Source organism: Pecten maximus, chromosome 10 (genome assembly GCF_902652985.1).
Source record: "Pecten maximus chromosome 10, xPecMax1.1, whole genome shotgun sequence".
Taxonomy (NCBI): Eukaryota; Metazoa; Mollusca; class Bivalvia; order Pectinida; family Pectinidae; genus Pecten; species Pecten maximus.
Genome location: NC_047024.1, coordinates 9,599,801 through 9,622,310, shown reverse-complemented (window position 1 = coordinate 9,622,310; position 22,510 = coordinate 9,599,801). Strand labels below are relative to the sequence as shown.

Here is a 22,510-nt window from a genome sequence, read left to right as displayed (position 1 = left end):
ACAGTACATTTAGACGGTGTTTATCTATATAACATAATGTTTATAGTTATAAATCCTTACACCAGTAACAATGTTTATAGTTATAAATCCTTACACTAGTAACAATGTTTATAGTTATAAATCCTTACACTAGTAACAATGTTTATAGTTATAAATCCTTACACCAGTAACAATGTTTATAGTTATAAATCCTTACACTAGTAACAATGTTTATAGTTATACATCCTTACACTAGTAACAATGTTTATAGTTATAAATCCTTACACCAGTAACAATGTTTATAGTTATAAATCCTTACACTAGTAACAATGTTTATAGTTATAAATCCTTACACTAGTAACAATGTTTATAGTTATACATCCTTACACTAGTAACAATGTTTATAGTTATAAATCCTTACACTAGTAACAATGTTTATAGTTATAAATCCTTACACTAGTAACAATGTATATAGTTATAAATCCTTACACCAGTAACAATGTTTATAGTTATAAATCCTTACACCAGTAACAATGTTTATAGTTATACATCCTTACACTAGTAACAATGTTTATAGTTATAAATCCTTACACCAGTAACAATGTTTATAGTTATAAATCCTTACACTAGTAACAATGTTTATAGTTATAAATCCTTACACTAGTAACAATGTTTATAGTTATACATCCTTACACTAGTAACAATGTTTATAGTTATAAATCCTTACACTAGTAACAATGTATATAGTTATAAACCCTTACACTAGTAACAATGTATATAGTTATAAATCCTTACACCAGTAACAATGTATATAGTTATAAACCCTTACACTAGTAACAATGTTTATAGTTATAAATCCTTACACTAGTAACAATGTATATAGTTATAAACCCTTACACTAGTAACAATGTATATAGTTATAAATCCTTACACCAGTAACAATGTATATAGTTATAAATCCTTACACTAGTAACAATGTATATAGTTATAAATCCCTACACCAGTAACAATGTATATAGTTATAAACCCTTACAATAGTAACAATGTTTATAGTTATAAATCCTTACACCAGTAACAATGTTTATAGTTATAAATCCTTACACTAGTAACAATGTATATAGTTATAAATCCCTACACCAGTAACAATGTTTATAGTTATAAATCCTTACACTAGTAACGATGTTTATAGTTATAAATCCCTACACCAGTAACAGTGTTTATAGTTATAAATCCTTACACTAGTAACAATGTTTATAGTTATAAATCCTTACACTAGTAACAATGTTTATAGTTATAAATCCTTACACTAGTAACAATGTTTATAGTTATAAATCCTTACACCAGTAACAATGTTTATAGTTATAAACCCTTACACTAGTAACAATGTATATAGTTATAAATCCCTACACCAGTAACAATGTTTATAGTTATAAATCCTTACACTAGTAACAATGTTTATAGTTATAAATCCTTACACTAGTAACAATGTTTATAGTTATAAATCCTTACACTAGTAACAATGTTTATAGTTATAAATCCTTACACCAGTAACAATGTTTATAGTTATAAATCCTTACACTAGTAACCGACAGTACATTTAGGTGGTGTGTATTTATATTATATAATGTTTATAGTTATAAATCCTTACACTAGTAACCGACAGTACATTTAGGTGGTGTGTATTTATATTATATAATGTTTATAGTTATAAATCTTAACACTGGTACCGACATTACATTTAGGTGGTGTGTATTTATATTACATAATGTTTATAGTTATAAATATTCACATTAGTAACCGACATTACATTTAGGTGGTGTGTATCTATACTTTTAACACTAGTTACATTTAGGTGGTCGGTACTTAGTGATGTGAATATGACTGTTTCTGTGACATAAACATTAACTATTTATAAAATCCTCTTGATACTAAGTAGGTAAAGCATACATCAACATGTCGTGGACCAGTTTTACATCAACATATATAATGATCATTGATAAACCTCCTAATATTTCTAATAATATCACCAACATCGCTCCGTTCGGGACTGATGAGGCACATTGGTATGCGTAGTCATTACATTACCTACGACTCTGTGTCATCAGAGTTTGTTTTCGTGCCTGATAATACTATTCAAAATATCATGGTTTCAGCTCTATTTTCCTGTGCATTTGAGCTTCTATGTAAAATCGTGAGCAATGTGATATGAATAGATGGTCGTGTTAATTATTCTGAAGATCTTGCTAAGGATTGGTGTCAGACATTTGTTAATGTATTATTGATTATAAAAAGGTGTGGCGTATTTGACATTTGCGCTTAAAAGCCCAGGTGCTTTACTGTCCCGTCACTCAGGTGTATATATATTTACTGTCCCGTCATTAAGGTGTGTATATATATATATGTAACAATGGTCAACGCTGGAGAGGTTTCTTGTAACTGGTCACGTACCATTCAAGTAATGTCGCGACCTATAAATAAACTTCCGCAACCAAATTCGGAGAAAAAAAATTATACGGTGTCCTCTTAATCGATCTGACCCTTTATATTTGCTCAGGACACTTAAATACATACAGTGTAGGTGCTGAGTCGTGATTACAATGTATACGTGTGGTATATCTATGTGTCACCGCTGTAACTTACGATTGGTGTCGATACGTCAGTAATTCCTAATGCACGCGACTCCCTTTTGACACGCACAGAAATAAAATATTAAGGCTATATCACTTTTACTTTAAAACTAAATCAAGGTATAAAATGTATTAAGACAAAAAAAAACGGATATAAAATGCTTTAACATGGATTTATTGGTTTAAAATAAGGAAAAAATGATTAAAATACTACAAAATCCTGCAGTAATACTTTAAGTGATAGGTCCTCTGACTTCAGGAACGTTTCACTATCCCCTTCATTTCTAATAAAAAATGAGATGCAGATTAATAGACAACATATTTTTCTTTTATTATTTCTATTATTTACTATGACATCACTCCTTCCCTTTTCAGCATAAAAAGCCATTAGTCTTCCCACCTGTGAGAGTAGTACATAAGGTGCGGGTGATTACACAGTAAACAATAAATCAGGCCGACGTATATTTCACTCTTTGGGTTTATCTATATATATATATATATCAGTACACACACACACACACACACACACACACACACACACATATATATATATAGGTAAGCTATTAGCACAGCTTACCTTGTTGTAAGTCTTGTTCGAGTTCCTGGAAACGCGTAGGTCACATAGATAGGACTTCCTCTATTATGGCTGTGATCAGTCGACGTAGTTATGTTACTGGAGCAGCACGTCACTACGTATAGCGGGGAACAGTACAGGCTACACAGCCTGATACAGTCAAGTAGGTCCAATCTATATACTTATAACGTCAATGTATATATATACTGTAGTTTATCATACCGGTACTCTTTAATTTTCAAATTTAAAGTAAATGACAAATACGCGTATTCAAACTGAATTTCGAACTTTGTGCTATTATGACAATATCGACGATTCCATAGATATAAAGAGTCGTTTTTAGATTAGTGTAAAGGAATTGAGTTTGACCACAATTAATACTGCGTTGGCTTGTACGCGCCTAATGTATTCAATATAATGTTACACGAGATACAGCTTTAATCATATAGACAGTTAAGATGATAGTGATGATAAGACAGCTTTATAGCGGATTTTCAGAGTGAGCTACATGAATTGTGTAGTTTAAAGACATTGATAGTTCACACTGGATTGATCCATATCAACCATGTTAGAACCATGCTTTATCATATGTATACATCAATCACAGGAATCAGTGATACATAAATAGAAATTGGTACATTAGTTAACCTCAGTACGCTAGCGTGTCATAAGTTAGAATTACAGTACATAACATTCACCTGCTCGACTGAGTAAGCATTGAATTATCACATACAAAGATTCAATTTCTTCATTTACTGAATCTGATGAATTATAATGTATTTCCCAACATTAGATATAATTCATTGTTTAATAATAATAAGATATTGCAATAGCATTATATTCGACCTAAGATCATGTATTTGGGATTTTCTGGGTAAACACTTTTGTTTCTAAATATAAAGATATCGTAAATGGCTTTCATCATATTTGTCTAGGATGCATGACAGGAAATATAATGTATATTAAAGAAGAATTAATAAGAAAATTCCTCGAAAAAAAACCCTCTCCTGTCATAGAGGCGCCACTTAATTTACTCGGATACGGGACTTATGACGTCACTGTGGTTTCATTTTTAACACATTGGGGCCTTTCAAAATCAAAAATAAAAATATTTTGACAGATGGAACTAAAATATGAAATATACGTAGAAACCCCCCCCCCCCAAAAAAAATGACTCCCCCCCCCAAAAAAAATGACTTATTAAGTCGGATCTCCACGCGAAATGTATTAGGAAGACAAAAATCTCATTATCTCCGGTGTGTCAGTAATGTATAAAACTATACACTATATACTATAGTACTTAGGTAAAGTAAATATTGATATAAGCTTCTGAATGAAAGTAAAGGACAGGAGAAATACGTACAACGAGTCAATGTGTTAAGGTGAAACGTACACTGATTGTTTACTACCAATCACACATGTGAAACATCTCAAGTATCCTTTAGGTTTAAAATATGTTTACACATTTTACACCACAGATGACATCTAATTCCAGAATCTGCAATATATTATATGTTATATCATATTGAAGAAATTAATACGCCTGTTGGTTTATATATACAATAGGTGGTCTTGTTATTAAGATACCTGAAAAAAATGTATTGTTAATGCTGGATTCTGGACTTATGTTCATTATATATCAGATAATTGTGGCTGAGTGAAATTTTTTGAAACAACCAATTTTAGATCATTCGACCTCTAACAATTTCCTATTATATGACCTCTACCAAATTTATATTATATGACCTCTACCAAATTCATGTTATACGACCTCTACCAAATATAAGGTACGACCTCTACCAAATATATATTAAACGACCTCTACCAAATATATAGTGTACGACCTCTACCACATTTATATTCTATGACCTCTACCAAATATGTAGTGTACGACCTCTACCAAATATATAGTGTACGACCTCTACCAAATATATATTATACGACCTCTACCACATTTATATTCTATGACCTCTACCAAATATGTAGTGTACGACCTCTACCAAATTCATTTTATACGACCTCTACCAAATATATAGTGTACGACCTCTACCAAATATATAGTGTACGACCTCTACCAAATTTATATTATACGACCTCTACCAAATTTATATTATACGACCTCTACCAAATTTATATCATACGACCTTTACCAATTTTCTTTTGTTATTTCCAGCCAAACATCCTCAGCAATGGAGCAAGCATGAAGTGGGCGTGTGGCTCAAGTGGTGTTCGGAGGAATATAGCATCGACCACATACCTCCGGACAAAGTCGACATGAACGGTAAAAACAGTTACTAATAAATCTCCATCATTTAGTTTACGGCACGGCAACACTTAGGAACGGTAAAACAATTCTATATAAATCAGAATAGAAATAATACAGATACCAACATATTGGTATCTGATGGGTATATTTACATTGGTATCTGGTGGGTATATATACTGTAAATTGGTATCTGGTGGGTATATATACTGTATATTGGTATCTGATGGGTATATTTACATTGGTATCTGGTGGGTATATATACTGTAAATTGGTATCTGGTGGGTATATATACTGTATATTGGTATCTGATGGGTATATTTACATTGGTATCTGGTGGGTATATATACTGTAAATTGGTATCTGGTGAGTATATATACTGTATATTGGTATCTAATGGGTATATATACTGTATATTGGTATCTGATGGGTATATTTACATTGGTATCTGGATTATAACGAACGCTAATGCAATATTTAGCTTTTGTAGAAATACACAGATCAGGCCAGCTTGCCCTTCAGTTAGATATATCGTATCCTTACTCATAAAACCCGATATCAAGCACCTTCAAACTATGCACATATCCAAAACAATCCCTTTATTTGTATACATATATAAAATGCAGAACTATGCACTTAAATGTAGATTTGCGAGAAAGGGGCGAGACAGGTGGAGGAAAAGGCGTATTTTGTTTTACCTTTTTGTCAAATATATCTCATAAGGGGGTCGTTAGAGCAGGTTTGACTGTATTCCAATCAGATACCAATATATATATATATTTACCAATTAGGTACCAATATATATATACCAATCAGATACCAATATATATATATATACCAATCAGATACCAATATATATTTATTGCATTTTTGCCAGTGAAATATAGAAAACTATCAAACTAATAAAACTTATATTTTCACTGCAGCGATGAGCAGTGAAAATATAAGATTTTACAGTGAAAATGTAAGGTTTTCCGTTTTTGACCAATCAGAGCGGACCTTTGTATTCACCTCGTTGAAACTTCCCGATTTTTCAAGTCGAAGCGGATATAGATAAATGGGTTATTTTGCTGTATTTCTGAAATTTTCAGACTACTTTTGGACAAAATACTCACTTGATGTTAGTTATTCATGCACAGATTCTCCTATAACAGCAGAAAACTCTTAAATATAGCGTTGATCAGTCCTTTCAAAATGGCGACGTCAAGTTCACGTGGAGTAACGTCACAAAGAGATGACGTCATTACTGATTCCCGCACTTTTTTACACTATTGATTTTTCGATGTTTTTTATTTCTCCTATAACATCAGAAAACTCTTAAATATAGCGTTGATCAGTCCTTTCAAAATGGCGACGTTAAGTTCACGTAGAGTAACGTCACAAAGAGATGACGTCATTACTGATTCCCGCACTTTTTGACACTATTAATTTTTCGATGTTTTTTATTTTGTTTTTAAGTTTATGAAATGCAATAAAAAGAAAATTGAATGGTTTCCCGTTAAATATAAGATATATTTCACTCGTATGCCAGAATATTTCGATATTTTTCACTCGTGCTTCGCACTCGTGAAAATATCGATATTCTGTCATACTCGTGAAATATATGTTATATTAAACGGGAAACCATTCAATATCCTCTATATATTTACCAATCAGATACCAATATACTAAGAGACTAATGTATGTACCCATCAGTTTCCATTGTTTTCTGTACTATCCAATAGGACTTACGGTTTACCTTTCATATATATCTATTCTTCTTTTGTTTTAACATAATCTCAAACATGACACTAACATATTCCAGGCAAAACTATATCGATAACATTTGTGTAATGAATTTCATTACTCATACTTTCACTTAAGCGATTCCGTTATTGTAATTAAAAGCACGGTCGTGGGCATTCTTTTTTCATTAACCGAACGTTTCACTTCGCTGTCTGATCAACACAATACAATGTGCAGAACTAACACCTATGTGGAGCGTTAGTTCGGGACAATTAAACATTGCAATTGATCTTCAGGTATTTTTTTCTTTCCGCCCTTTCCCCTTCGTCATGCAGGTAACTGACATATCTCACAAACAAATTTAAACGACCTGGATGTAAAGGAGACGTTCACGCGACATCTCTGTCATCTCCACACTGTACGACTTCCCGTTCACTCTTCTCGTTCGATATATCTTAGAAATCTTATCTTCGTTCAAAGATATTTAAAATTATTTATCAACCACAAACATGGTGGCTTAGGTAATATTTATATTATGAGTCCTTCGCGGATTTCCGCTATATCCGGATACTAAGTCCGATCTGTGTCATATCATTGAATGTTAATTCAGTATTTCCGCTTCACAGTAAATTCCGCAATATCGTAAAACGATATCACTGTAATTATTAATAAGCATGTCACTTACTGATATCGATTTGGACATCGTTTGGACTTTGGACATTGAAAATATAAAGAACAAAAATAAATCAACTTGCATAAAGTATTAGAAATTTGTCTATACATTGCCTTTCACCACTGTAGACGATTTCATTCTCCAACAGTCACCAGCAACTGTGAGAGCGGTATTATTCCTTATACAACCAAAGAATGTCTGGTGATGGAGTGGCTATTTTATGACATTCTTAACACGTTTTATTTTTTCTGTCGCAGGTAAAGCGCTATGTCTACTAGGTCGGGAGGACTTTATGGCAAGGATCCCAAAAAATGGCGACCTTTTATATAACGCCTTACAAAAACTTATACAACGAAACCCAGGTAAGTGTTTATCTTTAGATCTCCAACACGCAATGATGATAATAATGATACTAAGTAAAAATAATAATAGTTGCAGTTGTAATATATCAATTACTTCCAAATAACCTTGTGTATTTTAGGCACTCAAACTTACTACATAACCTTGTGTTTGATGTGGTCCTGATGACAAATTAGAACAAAGAATTTGTTAGAAAAACATTTATAAGAATAAAAGCGGAGACGTTCGTTGACGTCATTGGGTAAGTGGTATATAAGCTGATTAACAGGAAAATGAAACCATTCAGGGTCTCCCCACGCTATATGCGTCGTAGAATGAACTAGTTTACTGCATAATAAGCTTTTGTATAAAAGGAAAGTAGCAAACTTTCAATCTGTGACGTTACATAGAAGTAACATGTATTTGACCTATTTTCCCAATACTAAAAGCTTGGTGATTTCCTAGGCGGAAGTTCATTTAGGAAGATAATGTAAACTATGAACATCGGAAATAACAGTTTAAGTGGCTTTGGTGAAATTTCACTCTACAAAACAGACAGGAAGTCGGCTGTATATGGACACTAAGTGTATGAAGTACCGTGTGACACAATACCATAACGCTAACACTAAATAAATAGTTAAACCCCTGTACATATACATCATAAGCATCTCATGTGTGGCCTTTAAGTGTTTTGATTATAAAGACCTGTATGGCAATGAGGCATCGCATAAACAATCGTAGTTTAGGATGGTGTAATGACTCCTTTGATTAATGCTACATCGAACAAAAGTAAATACAATGTATCGTTCGATAAGATGATAGAAAACAATAGGTGTAATGACTCCTTTAATCAATGCTACATGGAAATATCGTTCGATAAGATGATAGAAAACAATAGATATAGGGTCTGACAAATAGATCAGAGTGTTTAGACCACAAATATGGAATGAGTTATCATCCCTGTTGTTATAACCTTTCGTTTCCATTGCTGTATCAGTGTAAATAGATTACTATTGATTTTAGTATATTGTATATGTTTTAAAGTACCCGGATTAATAAGTTGTGTTTAACGAGTCATTATATGTCAAATAAATCAGAATCGTTTTTTATTCAAATTACCAGATGAAGATTATTCTGAAATTAATCTTGCATAATGTACGCATTGTTATATTTCCGCGATTAATCTCCGAGTAAACACCATTCATCCTTGATAACCGCTTTGTTACACTTGATACACAAGTATTACTTGATGTCTGTATACGTCGCCCCACAATCCCATAACTCTACTTCCGGTAGATGTGTCGAATATACTACGCATTAAACAGAGAATACATCCTGTTTTTGTTTTCTTTCTCAACATTTGAATATGATGATTCCCGTAATTGACACGTCACAACAGAAAAATGTTTTGATTTAAACATATTATATTGGAATAAATAAATGAATTGGGTACAAGTAATAATAACTTATAAAAGCCCCCTCCTCAACTATTGAATTACAGTGATTATTAACCTGATTGACACGTCACAATAGAATATGACGACCGACATATTTTTATTTTTCAGTCAGTAATATGGGATTTGCCACCCGAAATTGTCACTACTACCCGCTGTTTGGGACTAAATGAACATATCGCGTAGAAAAACAAAAACAAAAACATTCACTACACAGCACGCGCTGTCATCACATCGACTCAACTCACGATGTTATTTTGTTAAACCTTTTAGTTATATTATTTATTTATTGATTGATTTACTTTTACCATATGTCCACCACCTAAGATGTTTTCTAATTTATCATAATAGACCCTCGGCGAATTAATTATCGGCCGAGGGGATCGTTTTTACAACATAACGATATTTGTTGTTGTTTATACCCACTATATTTGTGTAACTGTTCGTGTTCTATGTCTATATGTGATCGTTTGTAACTTACCTGTGTCTTGATAAAGGGGCAGATTGCCTCAAAAATTCGACAATTTACTTGTCTGTACTGTCGTTATTACTACTTGTACTACAATTATCTATTTCTAGTAAACGCATCCAACGAACATCTGTTTGTTAGGATCCAGTACCTATATTGGATTATACCGTCGTTATTACTTACTAGACCCTATAAATATATATATATATATATATACATTAATTTTAGTGACCGGTTATTTAGCTTATAATTGTTTTCGGTAACACCAGTCAAAGAGGACATAACAAAACTTAAGGAAGGAAAGTGGACAACGAAAGTCATTCGTCCTCCGTTACATCATTTCGTTGATCTTGGCAAAGGGCTACACCTTAATTTCATGTATCGCATGTTTACCTTCTGAACCGGATATGATATGCTTATCACAGTAAAAACATTAAATGAATTCATACATAAAATGTTCTAAATAGTATACCAATTATAATTAATTGCGTTTTATTTCTCATTTTAAACGTAATCCGTGTTCTTTGAAGGAGTACATCCGGGTAACTCCATTTTTTGCTAAATGTACATCCGGAAAGCCAAACTGCTTGCTGTATACAATTTCGGAGCTAACATCAATTTGCAAAGAGCCGGTTCGCAAAAGATTCTGCATACATACATTGCATTCTTCCGATAATGCTTTATAAGTCCATCACAGATATCTATAAACCACCTAAAATAATTTTGTAAGTCTATCAAAGATATCTATAAACCTTATAAAACGAATCTATAAGTCCAACAAATTGAACGAGAGGTGAAACAAACTCGGCTATAATTATTAGGGGGAGATAATATCAGCACTCAAGATTAAAACCATTCGTTTTATATAACAATTTATAAATACAAGCGTCTACACATCACTCGCGGTTTTTTTAATGGAAGTATATCTACGATTACACTGATGCCTACTCATTTTACATTCATCTTCAAAATTCAGAATTTCCGCTCTCAATAAAATAAACATCTATATTGTTTTATAGTATGCTATGATGTCATCAAAGACTCAGTAAGTGTCACCTGTGGTATGATTAATCTGTAAAACTATTACAGGTTCCTAAAATATCCCTATCATTTTATACGTTTAACTCGTGTATTTGTGTGTTAATATATCGCTCTCCTTTCCGATTTTCAAAGGAAATGTTTTATTTCTCTCGTTCGTTTCTGGTATATCTGGAACGAATTAGCGAACAGTGAGACTTCGATTTCAAAATGACATTAGCATAACAAGATAAAACATTTGAGAGGGCTGGATGAACTTCCTACATCAGAGATTTACCAGGACATGGAATCAAGAATATATAAATAAAATACAGTTTAGAGTAATAAAGCACTTTCTTATTCAAACCGGATACAGGGCTCATTGGCTAATGTGAGGTGAGAGAAGATAAAGTAGGATGCGAACTTTATCTTAGCTTGCATTTTCGTTGTATAGAATAGGTTGTATCTGTAGACTCTGTTTTTTACTTCAGCAAACCTAGTCTGTTCGCCAGTGCCCACCTACCATCCGTCCCTTCTCCCACCCGTCAGCACCAGCTTCTCGACGGCTGCATACCAGCAGACCAGGGGAGGTAAGTCGAGTGGTATTTCGGTATTCCTTTGTTATACTAAAGGAACAGATGGACAATTGATGGATATAATGTAATGCGGCCAAGTCGTGGAATTGTGTAGAGTATGGCGCCGGGGGCTTGACATAATCAATCATTATACAGTTGGTCGGATAATCTGAGCATTAAACACTAGAAAGTGTGGTTTAGGGTAAACGTTTTCTTGTTATATTTACTGCTAAAAGTACCTGTGTCATCATGGAAAGAAATTGCAATGCGAACATTAATTTCACCTTGTATGCACATTTCACTGGTTATTTATCAATGTTTCCATCGAATTTCCAAAACCCAATTTTAGATTTATAATGAGATTTTAAAACAAAAGTGTTTTAAAGGTTTTCTAGCAATAAACTTGTTGTCATTATTATTCTAATACTTTCTATGCATGTACCATTCCATTTAAATGAACCTAGAGTAGCAATGATGTTCAGAGAGTTACTTGTAGTTGACTGATAGTGTTAGAATTTCATTATTTTCTCTGTTGTTTCTCTAATATTGTAGGGTTAATATTTTTTGTCATATAATTAATCAACTCATTCTCAATCAATTTATCGTCATCATTATCACCATGAAAGATGTTTGTAACTAAAAATGTATGGATATTATACGTAATAACACCGCGTAATAAACACGTCTTCTAACATATATCTGTAGCTGTGTTTTTATATCACACGCTATATTCTTCCATATTAGTGTGAAATAAACTTCCGCTGGTGTTGATAACGGAGGTAAAACGTCTAGATACACTATCGGTTCCTGTATCAATACATCCGTTCACGGTTGACTGATCTTACGACAAACAAACCACAGCCGGATGTGTATGACACGAATTAATTATAGCTGTGGTATAAAACCTACTGTATGCTTAGTCATGTGCACGGTTAATTGTAGCATATCGACACTAGTACCAGGTACTGCATGATCAGGGTTTGGTCGCATAAAGGTACATGTTGTGACAGAACTGACTCATCCTCCTCGCCTAATATCCGGTTTACTATACCATTACAACATGTTTATTTACTGAATTGTTTACAAATATTTTACCTATGAGGAATTGTAAATTAATCAAGTAAACAATTAAAATCGTAACCTGTCATGCATAAATTTCAATTGTATAATCTACATAATTGAGGCGTACTTAGTCATTGTAAATCTAGGCGAGATGTGTATTTATTCCGACATGACGTTATTGGTTTCTCAGAATCAATGTTTAAACAAAATAAAATATTACTATCTAGAGATAAAATGGCCCAAACAGCAGTTTCACATTATAGATGTTAATTGTTGATCGGATGGCACAGTTGAAATAACACTCGCCTACCACTTAAGCGAAATCCCAATCGTATATCTAGGGACACCTGCCCTCGCCCTGGGCACATAAGAACCGCAGCGATTACATCCGAGCCGACAAGTGTATTGATAGCTGTTTATAAATTGTAGTAAACGAAAGAAGGTAAATTTGACTCAAATATAAAATTGAGACAAATTTACCTTCTTTCGTTTAGCACACCATACGTTTGGTGATCTTCGGTTTATGGCCGAAACCACACTATCTCGTTTGGAACTATTTCGTTGTTCTTTGGTACATTACCACAATTCTCGTTAAGAGGGCGTGTATGGATTTGACCTAAACTAACATACAATAGCAGGTGTCGTATTGTTAGTAATGAAAGTGCAAATTATCAAGTTCAAGAACATGTTATATGGTCATTGCTACGTCATCAGAAAATAGTAGAAAATAAACATGTTGGCATTTTTTCTTACAGATAATAATCACAACGCCGGACTGATCGTCTTAAGCTCCTCTGATTCTGCGCAGCCTACGACAACGCCCTCCCCCGCTCGTTTGGGACACCAACAACGCTCACTGGTCCCAATTTTACCTCAGCCGCCTAAGACATCGCCCCTTCATCACCATAACACCAATCAATCCACGACTACTTTACATCAGAATGACATATCATTACCGCCTACATCCGTACCAGGTAGTCGTACATAGTGTGCATTTTACCAATATCTATGAAGGGCAGAGCAAACGGTACTATTTACCAAGGGGTGAATCATATAAAACGTAAACATAAGTAAGATAGCACACCACAAGAATACAATGAAATGATGCACATGTGGCATGTGCCCAATTGTTATACCTTTTATTACAGAATATCAAACATGCATTAATATTGATCCTTGATAGGTAGGGTGTTATTGAGCTCTCAATGCATTAATTAATCACTACATCTGTGGAATGACATACAAGTTTCTACCACACAGAAAATAATTCACAATCGTTTTTGTGATAATTAATTTGTAGCTTTTTATCTATCTAATGCTTCGGAGATAATACACTTGTTTAAACACGTGTTATGATTTGCAATAAATTAAGTATTTCCACATGATGTTAAAAGTGTTAGTTTGCATATTAGATAGCGACAGTTTACTACAGGCCATATCATTACACCCCAAAATGATTTTGTAACCAAAATACACAGAAGTGTCAGAATATCTATGTTATTGTTTTAGAAACAGGTCACATATTGATTATAAAGCTCGTGTGTTTGTAACTTGTGAAAAATAACTAACGAGAGTGAAAAAAAATGTATGCAATAACAATTCGTATCGGCCTGTTAACAATACACTAATATTACTTTGTAGGAGTATTAAGCCCGGCCCCCACGATAGCTGACACCGACAGTGCATCTGATGAGGACCCAGTGACAGACCTTGACGGTAAATAGACAGACCTTGTCAATATTAAGAAGCATCTTAGTGCTTGACGAGTACAAGGTAACGATACATGCGTATGAGTTATGGGGGACACTGGTTACACACTACATTATTCACGCGTATTACATGTTCTTTTAACACTATTGACTGTCTGAAATTTACTGAATCGAATAATTGCCTCCCATTTCAACACTTGATATATCAAATCGGTTTTCCCCTTTCTGCTCCGTATTTCTCTGCTTTGATATCTTCTGTAGTGGTCTCCTTGCCACCCGTCTTCATATTACCCTGGATGTTTCGAGGAAGTTTATCACCTAAAAGTTTGGTAATTTTTGTTTCAGAATGCGAGAAACTGGCTGAAGAGAGTAACTTGTGTGACAGCATGGCATTTTCTCCTAACATACCGTCAACACTACCGACGGGGGACACGACCCTATCACATACACTCATGCTCCGCAAACAGGACTCCGGTAGGTCACGGGACATCTAGATCCTTCACCATTTAGATAATCGTTATGACATAGTCGTCTCCGGTAGGTCGCAGGACATCTAGATCCTTCACCATTTAGATAATCGTTATGACATAGTCGTCTCCGGTAGGTCGCAGGACATCTAGATCCTTCACCATTTAGATAATCGTTATGACATAGTCGTCTCCGGTAGGTCGCAGGACATCCATGCTACATTTGCCCACCATACATCTTGCTGCCATATCGACTATAACAACATTAAAACCACTGTTCAATACTTATATTTGCATTGTCTTACCATTTTCCTCAACTGTGAAAAAAACTGAACCACAAAAAAAAAATCCCGCATTTTTTAATGTCACATGACCCACTGGGTGTTATAGCCTGAGGCACTGGGTGTAATAGGCGTATGGTGGCAACTGCCTCTTAGCATTGCGCCAATGGGGAAATGCGGAGCAAATGTAAATATAATGTTATGGTTCACAACTTGATTTGTCAACGTCGATGAAAGGCCAGATAACAGGATATGTGTCCGTTTGATTAGATAAGGTTTGTTGCATGCTCCATATGAAAATCAAATAATTGGTTGTATTGAAAAACAAAAACATCTTATAAAAGATGACGTTGATCATGGAAACATAATATAACTTTTTTATAAAAATGTCATGAAAAAAAACATTATAAGATGGATATAACGCAAGCATCATGTATTAAAGAATCATACAAACAGGGGATATTACTCCATAACTTATCTGAATAAAACCTATGTAGATATTCTCTTCTCAAAGTGGCATAGGTCATTGCATTGCTTCTTTTCCTTGGATGAGACACTTATAAATACTTAATTATAAGGCTGATTTTAAACTCAAATAAATTCAACTTATCTAAAAGTATAAGATTTAACATATTTCCAAATTTTGAATTCAGACTTGACAGAAAATTGATTGGGGTTATATATTTTATGTACTTAATTAAAGCGACCTAAATTCAAATATGCGAGGATTATGTGGTCGAAATGTACTCATTGAAAATGTAATGTTTGGTTTAGATAGGTAATATCTAGTAAAGATAATTAGCATTCCATTACACATTAATGAATGGTACTTTTTATAAGTTCAATAAAACCTGTCTCGTCTAATGTTAAACGTTTAAAAAAGAGTAATCCTGTTCTGTGTGGTTTGTAACAAAACGGCTGTTAACATTCAAATGAGACGTATGTTCAACCCAAAGGGAATAGAGTCTGTACAGACTTTGTATATGAATTGTTCCGTGATGCTTTCTATAATTGAAATCAGCATGATGCAGTTTAATTCAGTTTTGGCTCTATTGTAACTTTCAGTTTGTATTGACAATGCTAATGTTTTGTGTGTGCCTTTTGTTCAATCCTTCCAGAGTGCCGTTTACTGTGGGAGTTTATCTATCAGCTGCTACAGAATCCACACCAGTACAGTAACTATGTGTGCTGGGAGAATACACAGGATTACGTGTTCCGGATAATAAATCCTACAGGACTGGCCCAGCTATGGGGCCATCAGAAAAACCGTACTAATATGACTTATGAGAAACTGTCCAGGGCTCTCAGGTACTACTACAGAATGAATATCATCAAAAAGGTTTCTGGTCGGCGTCTTACATATCAGTAAGTATACTAAATCCCCTATTAGTCTCTGTTGTATCAGTAAGTATACAAAATCCCCTATTAGTATATGTTGTATCAGTAAGTATACAAAATCCCCTATTAGTCTCTGTTGTATCAGTAAGTATACAAAATCCCCTATTAGTCTCTGTTGTATCAGTAAGTATACAAAATCCCCTATTAGTATATGTTGTATCAGTAAGTATACAAAATCCCCTATTAGTCTCTGTTGTATCAGTAAGTATACTAAATCCCCTATTAGTCTCTGTTGTATCAGTAAGTATACTAAATCCCCTATTAGTCTCTGTTGTATCAGTAAGTATACTAAATCCCCTATTTGTATCTGTTGTATCAGTAAGTATACAAAATCCCCTATTAGTATATGTTGTATCAGTAAGTATACTAAATCCCCTATTAGTCTCTGTTGTATCAGTAAGTATACTAAATCCCCTATTTGTATCTGTTGTATCAGTAAGTATACAAAATCCCCTATTAGTATATGTTGTATCAGTAAGTATACAAAATCCCCTATTAGTCTCTGTTGTATCAGTAAGTATACTAAATCCCCTATTAGTCTCTGTTGTATCAGTAAGTATACTAAATCCCCTATTTGTATCTGTTGTATCAGTAAGTATACAAAATCCCCTATTAGTATATGTTGTATCAGTAAGTATACAAAATTCCCTCTTAGCATCTGTTGTGTTGTGACTGTTTATTAATTATGTATACTGTTTACCTACCTGGAATAAGATTGTTTTACGGGAGGACACGATTAACCAACATATGGTTCAGAACAAATATGATATACTTTATAACTGACCTTTTAACCTTCCATGATGCATCCATTATCGACATTTTCTTCAAATATGGCCATTCAGGACACGTTTAATCTGAGACAAAAGATACAGAAACTCAATAAGGATGTAAATCATAACGATATCTACGACAAAGTGATATTCCTAGAACGGATCGATGCTTAGATCTAAAAATCTTCGAAACATCATTCTGACCAATTATTTGATAAAAAAATTTTTTGAATGATACACATTTAATACTAAAATGCTAATCTATAGAAAACGCTACGTAACACAATCGTATATTATAATGATTGACTGACAGATAAGTCAAATACAGTGAATACAGTATGATGGGATTAGAGGAAAGGAAGCTGTTAAAACACTGAATTTCCTTTGTTTTTCATATAACAATCTGGTAAAGGTGAAGTAGATACCGCAAATAAAACACAAATAATTCACCAGCTTTCAAAGATTATTGATAGCCATGCTATATAATATCGTAGTATCCTCCGAATATTGCTGGGGTTTCTGCCCAAAAAATGTAAGCAAGCCAATTAACCAATCGTATAGTTGAAGAATATCCATGTTAAATTGTTTTGTCTTGAAGCTATAACGTTAGCGTTATTCAAGGTTTGCACTGACTTTGATCAAATAGATTCGTGTTATGTTATTGGATCCAAACGGATCACCATCAGATGACTGATACTATGGTTTGGGTAAATTTTGGTGCATTACGCATTGCCATATCATCACTGACGAATCATAGAAGGTTCAGTCACAGTTGTTTGATGTTCTTATATTAATCATCCGGTGTATAATCTATTCATTACTAAATTTAAATTGAAAATGTTATTCCGTCTTTTCGTAATGCAGAGTTGTGAGCAGTTATTGATTGTTACAATCCTTCAACTGAGGCTTGCATATAACTATATTGTAACTCACAAATACATCATAAAATGTTTCATATTTAACAGGTTTCTTCAAGCTCCGTCCAAAATTCAAAAAGGTCAGAGAGGTGCTAAACCACACAGTAAGACAATTTCACCACCACATACGCCAGTCAAGCATGAAATCGAGGAAGAGGAGAGTTCCGAAAGGGTAGAGGAGGTGGATGAACGATCACAAACATCACCCAACATTCCGTCAATTATCAAGTCAGAATATCAACCAAGTGATCCTTCACATAATAACTTCACTAACCATTATTGTGATTTCCCATCAGGACTTTCATTCAACAACGGGTTTATTAATATCCCTAAAAGTGTACATCAACATAGTGATGGGGGGTTAATGAGTGGATTCCGGCTTACAGATAGTACTGATCTCATTGATAAAAGTAGAGTAAGTCCGAGTAATTCTGTATGTCTTGAAGATGTTCCGAAAATGTTCCATTCAGGCAGTGTAAAATCTGAAGGAGGAACCTCGTCGAGAAATTCTCCAGTGATTGAAGATTCAGAAACATCAGTGAAGACGGAAGTTCAGAACGAGCCCGAAGATTTGTCTATGAATACATTAAAACGTCAGTACTCGCAGACTTTCCCTGATAAACTAGACGAAAGTGTTGTGAAACTTCAAAGAGACAGCCATGGTAAACGGTTACCAGTCAAAGCGCTATTCAAACAACTCAGCTGACGGCAACAAATGATGCATTGACACATCGGTATATGGACGGTAGCAGCTGTCCCGTGGATTCATGTTGAATTATATAAGGATTTAAATTCATTCCAAACAAAATTTTGAATAAACATTGTTTTTTTATTTTAACAAACATTTGAAGGTATTCATGATTACGGTATAACCGTGGATTCAAATTATTTCGAAAGTCTCGTAAAAGAAACGTTCGAAGATACTCCATATTAACATATAGCAGTCGGGTATTAAATTCGTTGTATTTATTTTCGCTGTTCCTTACCAATCACATATACACCACAATCATATCGCGATATGAAGTATATTGCTTGTCAGATTCATTATACAATATAAGCAATTTCAAAGCAAGCTTGGGGAGAAAGAATTGCTTTAGGAATTTCCTTACAAAAAGTGAAATTCAAATCATACCGCAAAATCATATTTCGTTTGAATGATTTGTTGGAGAGATTGCGTACTAAATTTGCAAAACTAATCTCTTAATGTTAATGAACCTTATCTGATATATTCTTTGAAATAATATTTAATCTAGTAACATTACTCTGGCAAAGATGTGATGGTTCATGGATATGGGCATTTCAGCTGCATAGTCCAATAGTTAGCCTTTGTAGCTGTGCGGTTGAGTGTCGTGCCCCTGTGTAACGACGTTAAGCAAGGTCGAGCTATGCACGTCACATTTGGTGACAGCGAACGGGCCTGATATCCTGTAGGGTGCCCTCGGACAGCATGGGAAGCACAATGTTTTCCTGATATAATTCGTGTGATTTGTTATTCAAGGGAGGTAAATCCCATATTATATATACATTTATCTATCATATTGAAATAATAAAGATAGAATAAAAAGTCTGTTCTTAGGTATTCTATGACTAGAACATCCGTCATTTATTCAGAATTTATATAAAATCATTTCTCAACAGCCATGGTAACACTTCAGATGCAGATATACGAGTATTTGGTTAACATTTCCGTATGCTGGGTTCATTATTTTGTTGTTTATCTCGGAAGTTTAAAGTCTCTTGAAAGATGAACTCTCTACCTGTTACCTGTGTCGGTTTGTGTTTCTCGGGAAGCTGAGAAACGGGCTGGTCTGTGCCACCGAAATTGTGTCAATGGGCAAGGTACTGTACCCTTACATTGCTATGGATAGCATGCGACGGGCCTCTCATATGTTGTTCAGAGAGGTCATCACCATGCAACTCCTACCCCGCCTCAAAATGACCCTGGCTGTTCACGGGGCGATAAACACAGCATTTAAATTTATTGTTAGTAATATTTGATTTAATTATAATTTGAGATTTGATTTTAAAAAGGCGAATTCATGATATGGAATTATCTTTATGTTGGAGTTTTTGATTCATTCATGCCTTTCGGATCATTTTAATATATTTTGATATGGCTAGTTTTCACTTACCGCTGGAAATAAATTTCACACTCCTGACTTATCCCATAAATAAATCAATGCTTATAACCATGATATGTATATAAAGGTATGTTTATCTACAAAGCTTTTTCATGAGAAAAATTTAGAAAATACACTGTAAGACGTGTACAAAAATGAAATGCAATTAGTATAACATAGAGTAGGCTAAGTTGTTAAACGAAGATTTTTTATGTTCTTATTTGTGTTCATAAAACCCACAAGATAAACATACTAGTTTTAGATCAAACAGGCGACACACATTCTACCATATGTTACAACAATTACACCCGGTAAACATTTAGAAGTAAAACTCATCCGGCATAATCATCCATGGATAACTCTGTTATTGTATTATTATCATTTAAGCATTGGTGTCAATATTTTTATAATGTCGTTTTCAAATTGTTTGCAGACTGTATTAATCCGCGTAGCAGATTCTTACAAAAGTTTGCAAAAATACAGTTCATACTCCTATGCAACTTAACAAATATTGCAATGCTTATAATCAATTTCTGAAACTGTATGTCAAATTGAAAACATGTTTTATGTACAATTTTACTTATTTAATCAGGGACTATTTTGAAGAAAAAAAATCAATATGCGATGCCAATGGTCGTATTGTGACTTCTATTTCTAGCCCTTTACTTTTTTCATGGAGGTATGAAATGAAAAACTCAACCAATTAGAAAGCTGCATTCTGCATAGAAATAATGGAAATCAATTTTACAAATGTTAAGTATGAAAGTGTGTATATGTGCTATGTTCTCGAGAATGTTCATGGGAATATGAAGTAGATCGTGATCGTATGTAGTTGTGTAACAATTAATGGTGATATAAAATTACCGTTGACACCCGTGGACACGTCTTTCTATAATCTAAACCATTCATGAGAATATCTAATAATTCATCTTCTTATATTCCCATAGCTTAAATTCGTTTTGATACAAGAAGAATTTATATTAAGAACATCAGGTACAATGTCGATCCTGTTAGTAATATAAACGAGATATTTTAATAAAGAAGTCATATTACATATGATTTGAGGAAATAGTTGGTGATGTTGGATATTTGATTTCGCTATATTAGCAGTCATTGAATATAGCGCGAAAATAAATACCGAATATACACTGAAATTAAATGTATACGTGTGTTTATTTCATAACGTTTCCAAGGCATGACCGCGAGACATTTAATGACAACGAACTAGTTCTGACCGGAACAGCTGAGAAATATTACCCCCGTGTAATTAAACAACAATACATACAGTATTTGGGTTAATATTGCTTACTGAGGAAACAGATGTCATCTTGACTCAAGCTTTATTCCTCTCCGTGTTAATACTACTATATCAAACCATCAGGTCCATGACGACACGAACAGTTTTCTGTGAGAAGGCGGAGCAAGGAGAAATATAAAAAATATATATACACTGTATAAGATTGTCTCGTATTTTCATACAAAAGAGATTTATGAGTTCCTTTTCATCGGGAACAAACTAATGGTAAAATCAGTCGCAGATTAATTTTATTTCGTTTAGTTTATGAGATCATCAATCCAATGGATCACGTATATTGCGTAGACGCAAAGCATTTTAAAACAATTTTTGACGCCTCCATTGAATTTATCATCTCGTAAACTAAACATAATAAAAGATCACTTCAAGTTTATATCATAATTGTTTTCTTTTAACAATAATAGCATTCTAAAAGTCAGATACAAATATTTTACTTGTATGATCAACGTTCAAAATTTTGGAAAGTCGTTGACAGACAGCTAAACCCAGTTCACTTCCCCCCTAATAACAGATACCTTATTCAATTATTGTATTTACATTAAATCGCAATATTTTATTTATTTCAACAAGTTTACAGTTGTTAGTACGAGCGTATTTCATAAAATAGATAAGTTGATGTTGACATGGCATTTTTTTTTTACTAACCACCGACACGTGGTTTGTAGAAAAAAGTCCGCCAACTACTTAACTTTCTATAAAAAAAAAAAGGTGATTTGCATAAATTGACAAGTTTACAGATAACTGTATAATGGATAATACCAAGGGTTGCAAACATT

The 22,510-nt window shown here is 33.7% G+C and overlaps 1 protein-coding gene across 6 annotated transcripts in view; it reads left to right on the top strand.

The window, feature by feature from the left end:
• The window catches only part of LOC117336419 (transcription factor ETV6-like), an 85,448-nt gene extending 63,875 nt beyond the window's left edge, over positions 1-21,573 (top strand). For 4 of the 6 annotated variants that reach the window (XM_033896931.1, XM_033896933.1, XM_033896932.1 and 1 more), the window contains exons 3-10: positions 5,354-5,461; positions 8,099-8,203; positions 11,612-11,710; positions 13,513-13,734; positions 14,399-14,473; positions 14,812-14,940; positions 16,333-16,579; positions 18,348-21,573. In XM_033896931.1, the coding sequence (XP_033752822.1) occupies positions 5,354-5,461; positions 8,099-8,203; positions 11,612-11,710; positions 13,513-13,734; positions 14,399-14,473; positions 14,812-14,940; positions 16,333-16,579; positions 18,348-19,005 (1,643 nt within the window). In that variant the 3' untranslated portion in view covers positions 19,006-21,573. Of the gene's footprint in view, positions 1-3,203; positions 3,344-5,353; positions 5,462-8,098; positions 8,204-11,611; positions 11,711-13,512; positions 13,735-14,398; positions 14,474-14,811; positions 14,941-16,332; positions 16,580-18,347 lie in introns of those variants that run through there. The other 2 variants (XM_033896934.1, XM_033896930.1) reach the window with 2 other exon arrangements.
• Positions 21,574-22,510: the final 937 nt, after the last annotated feature.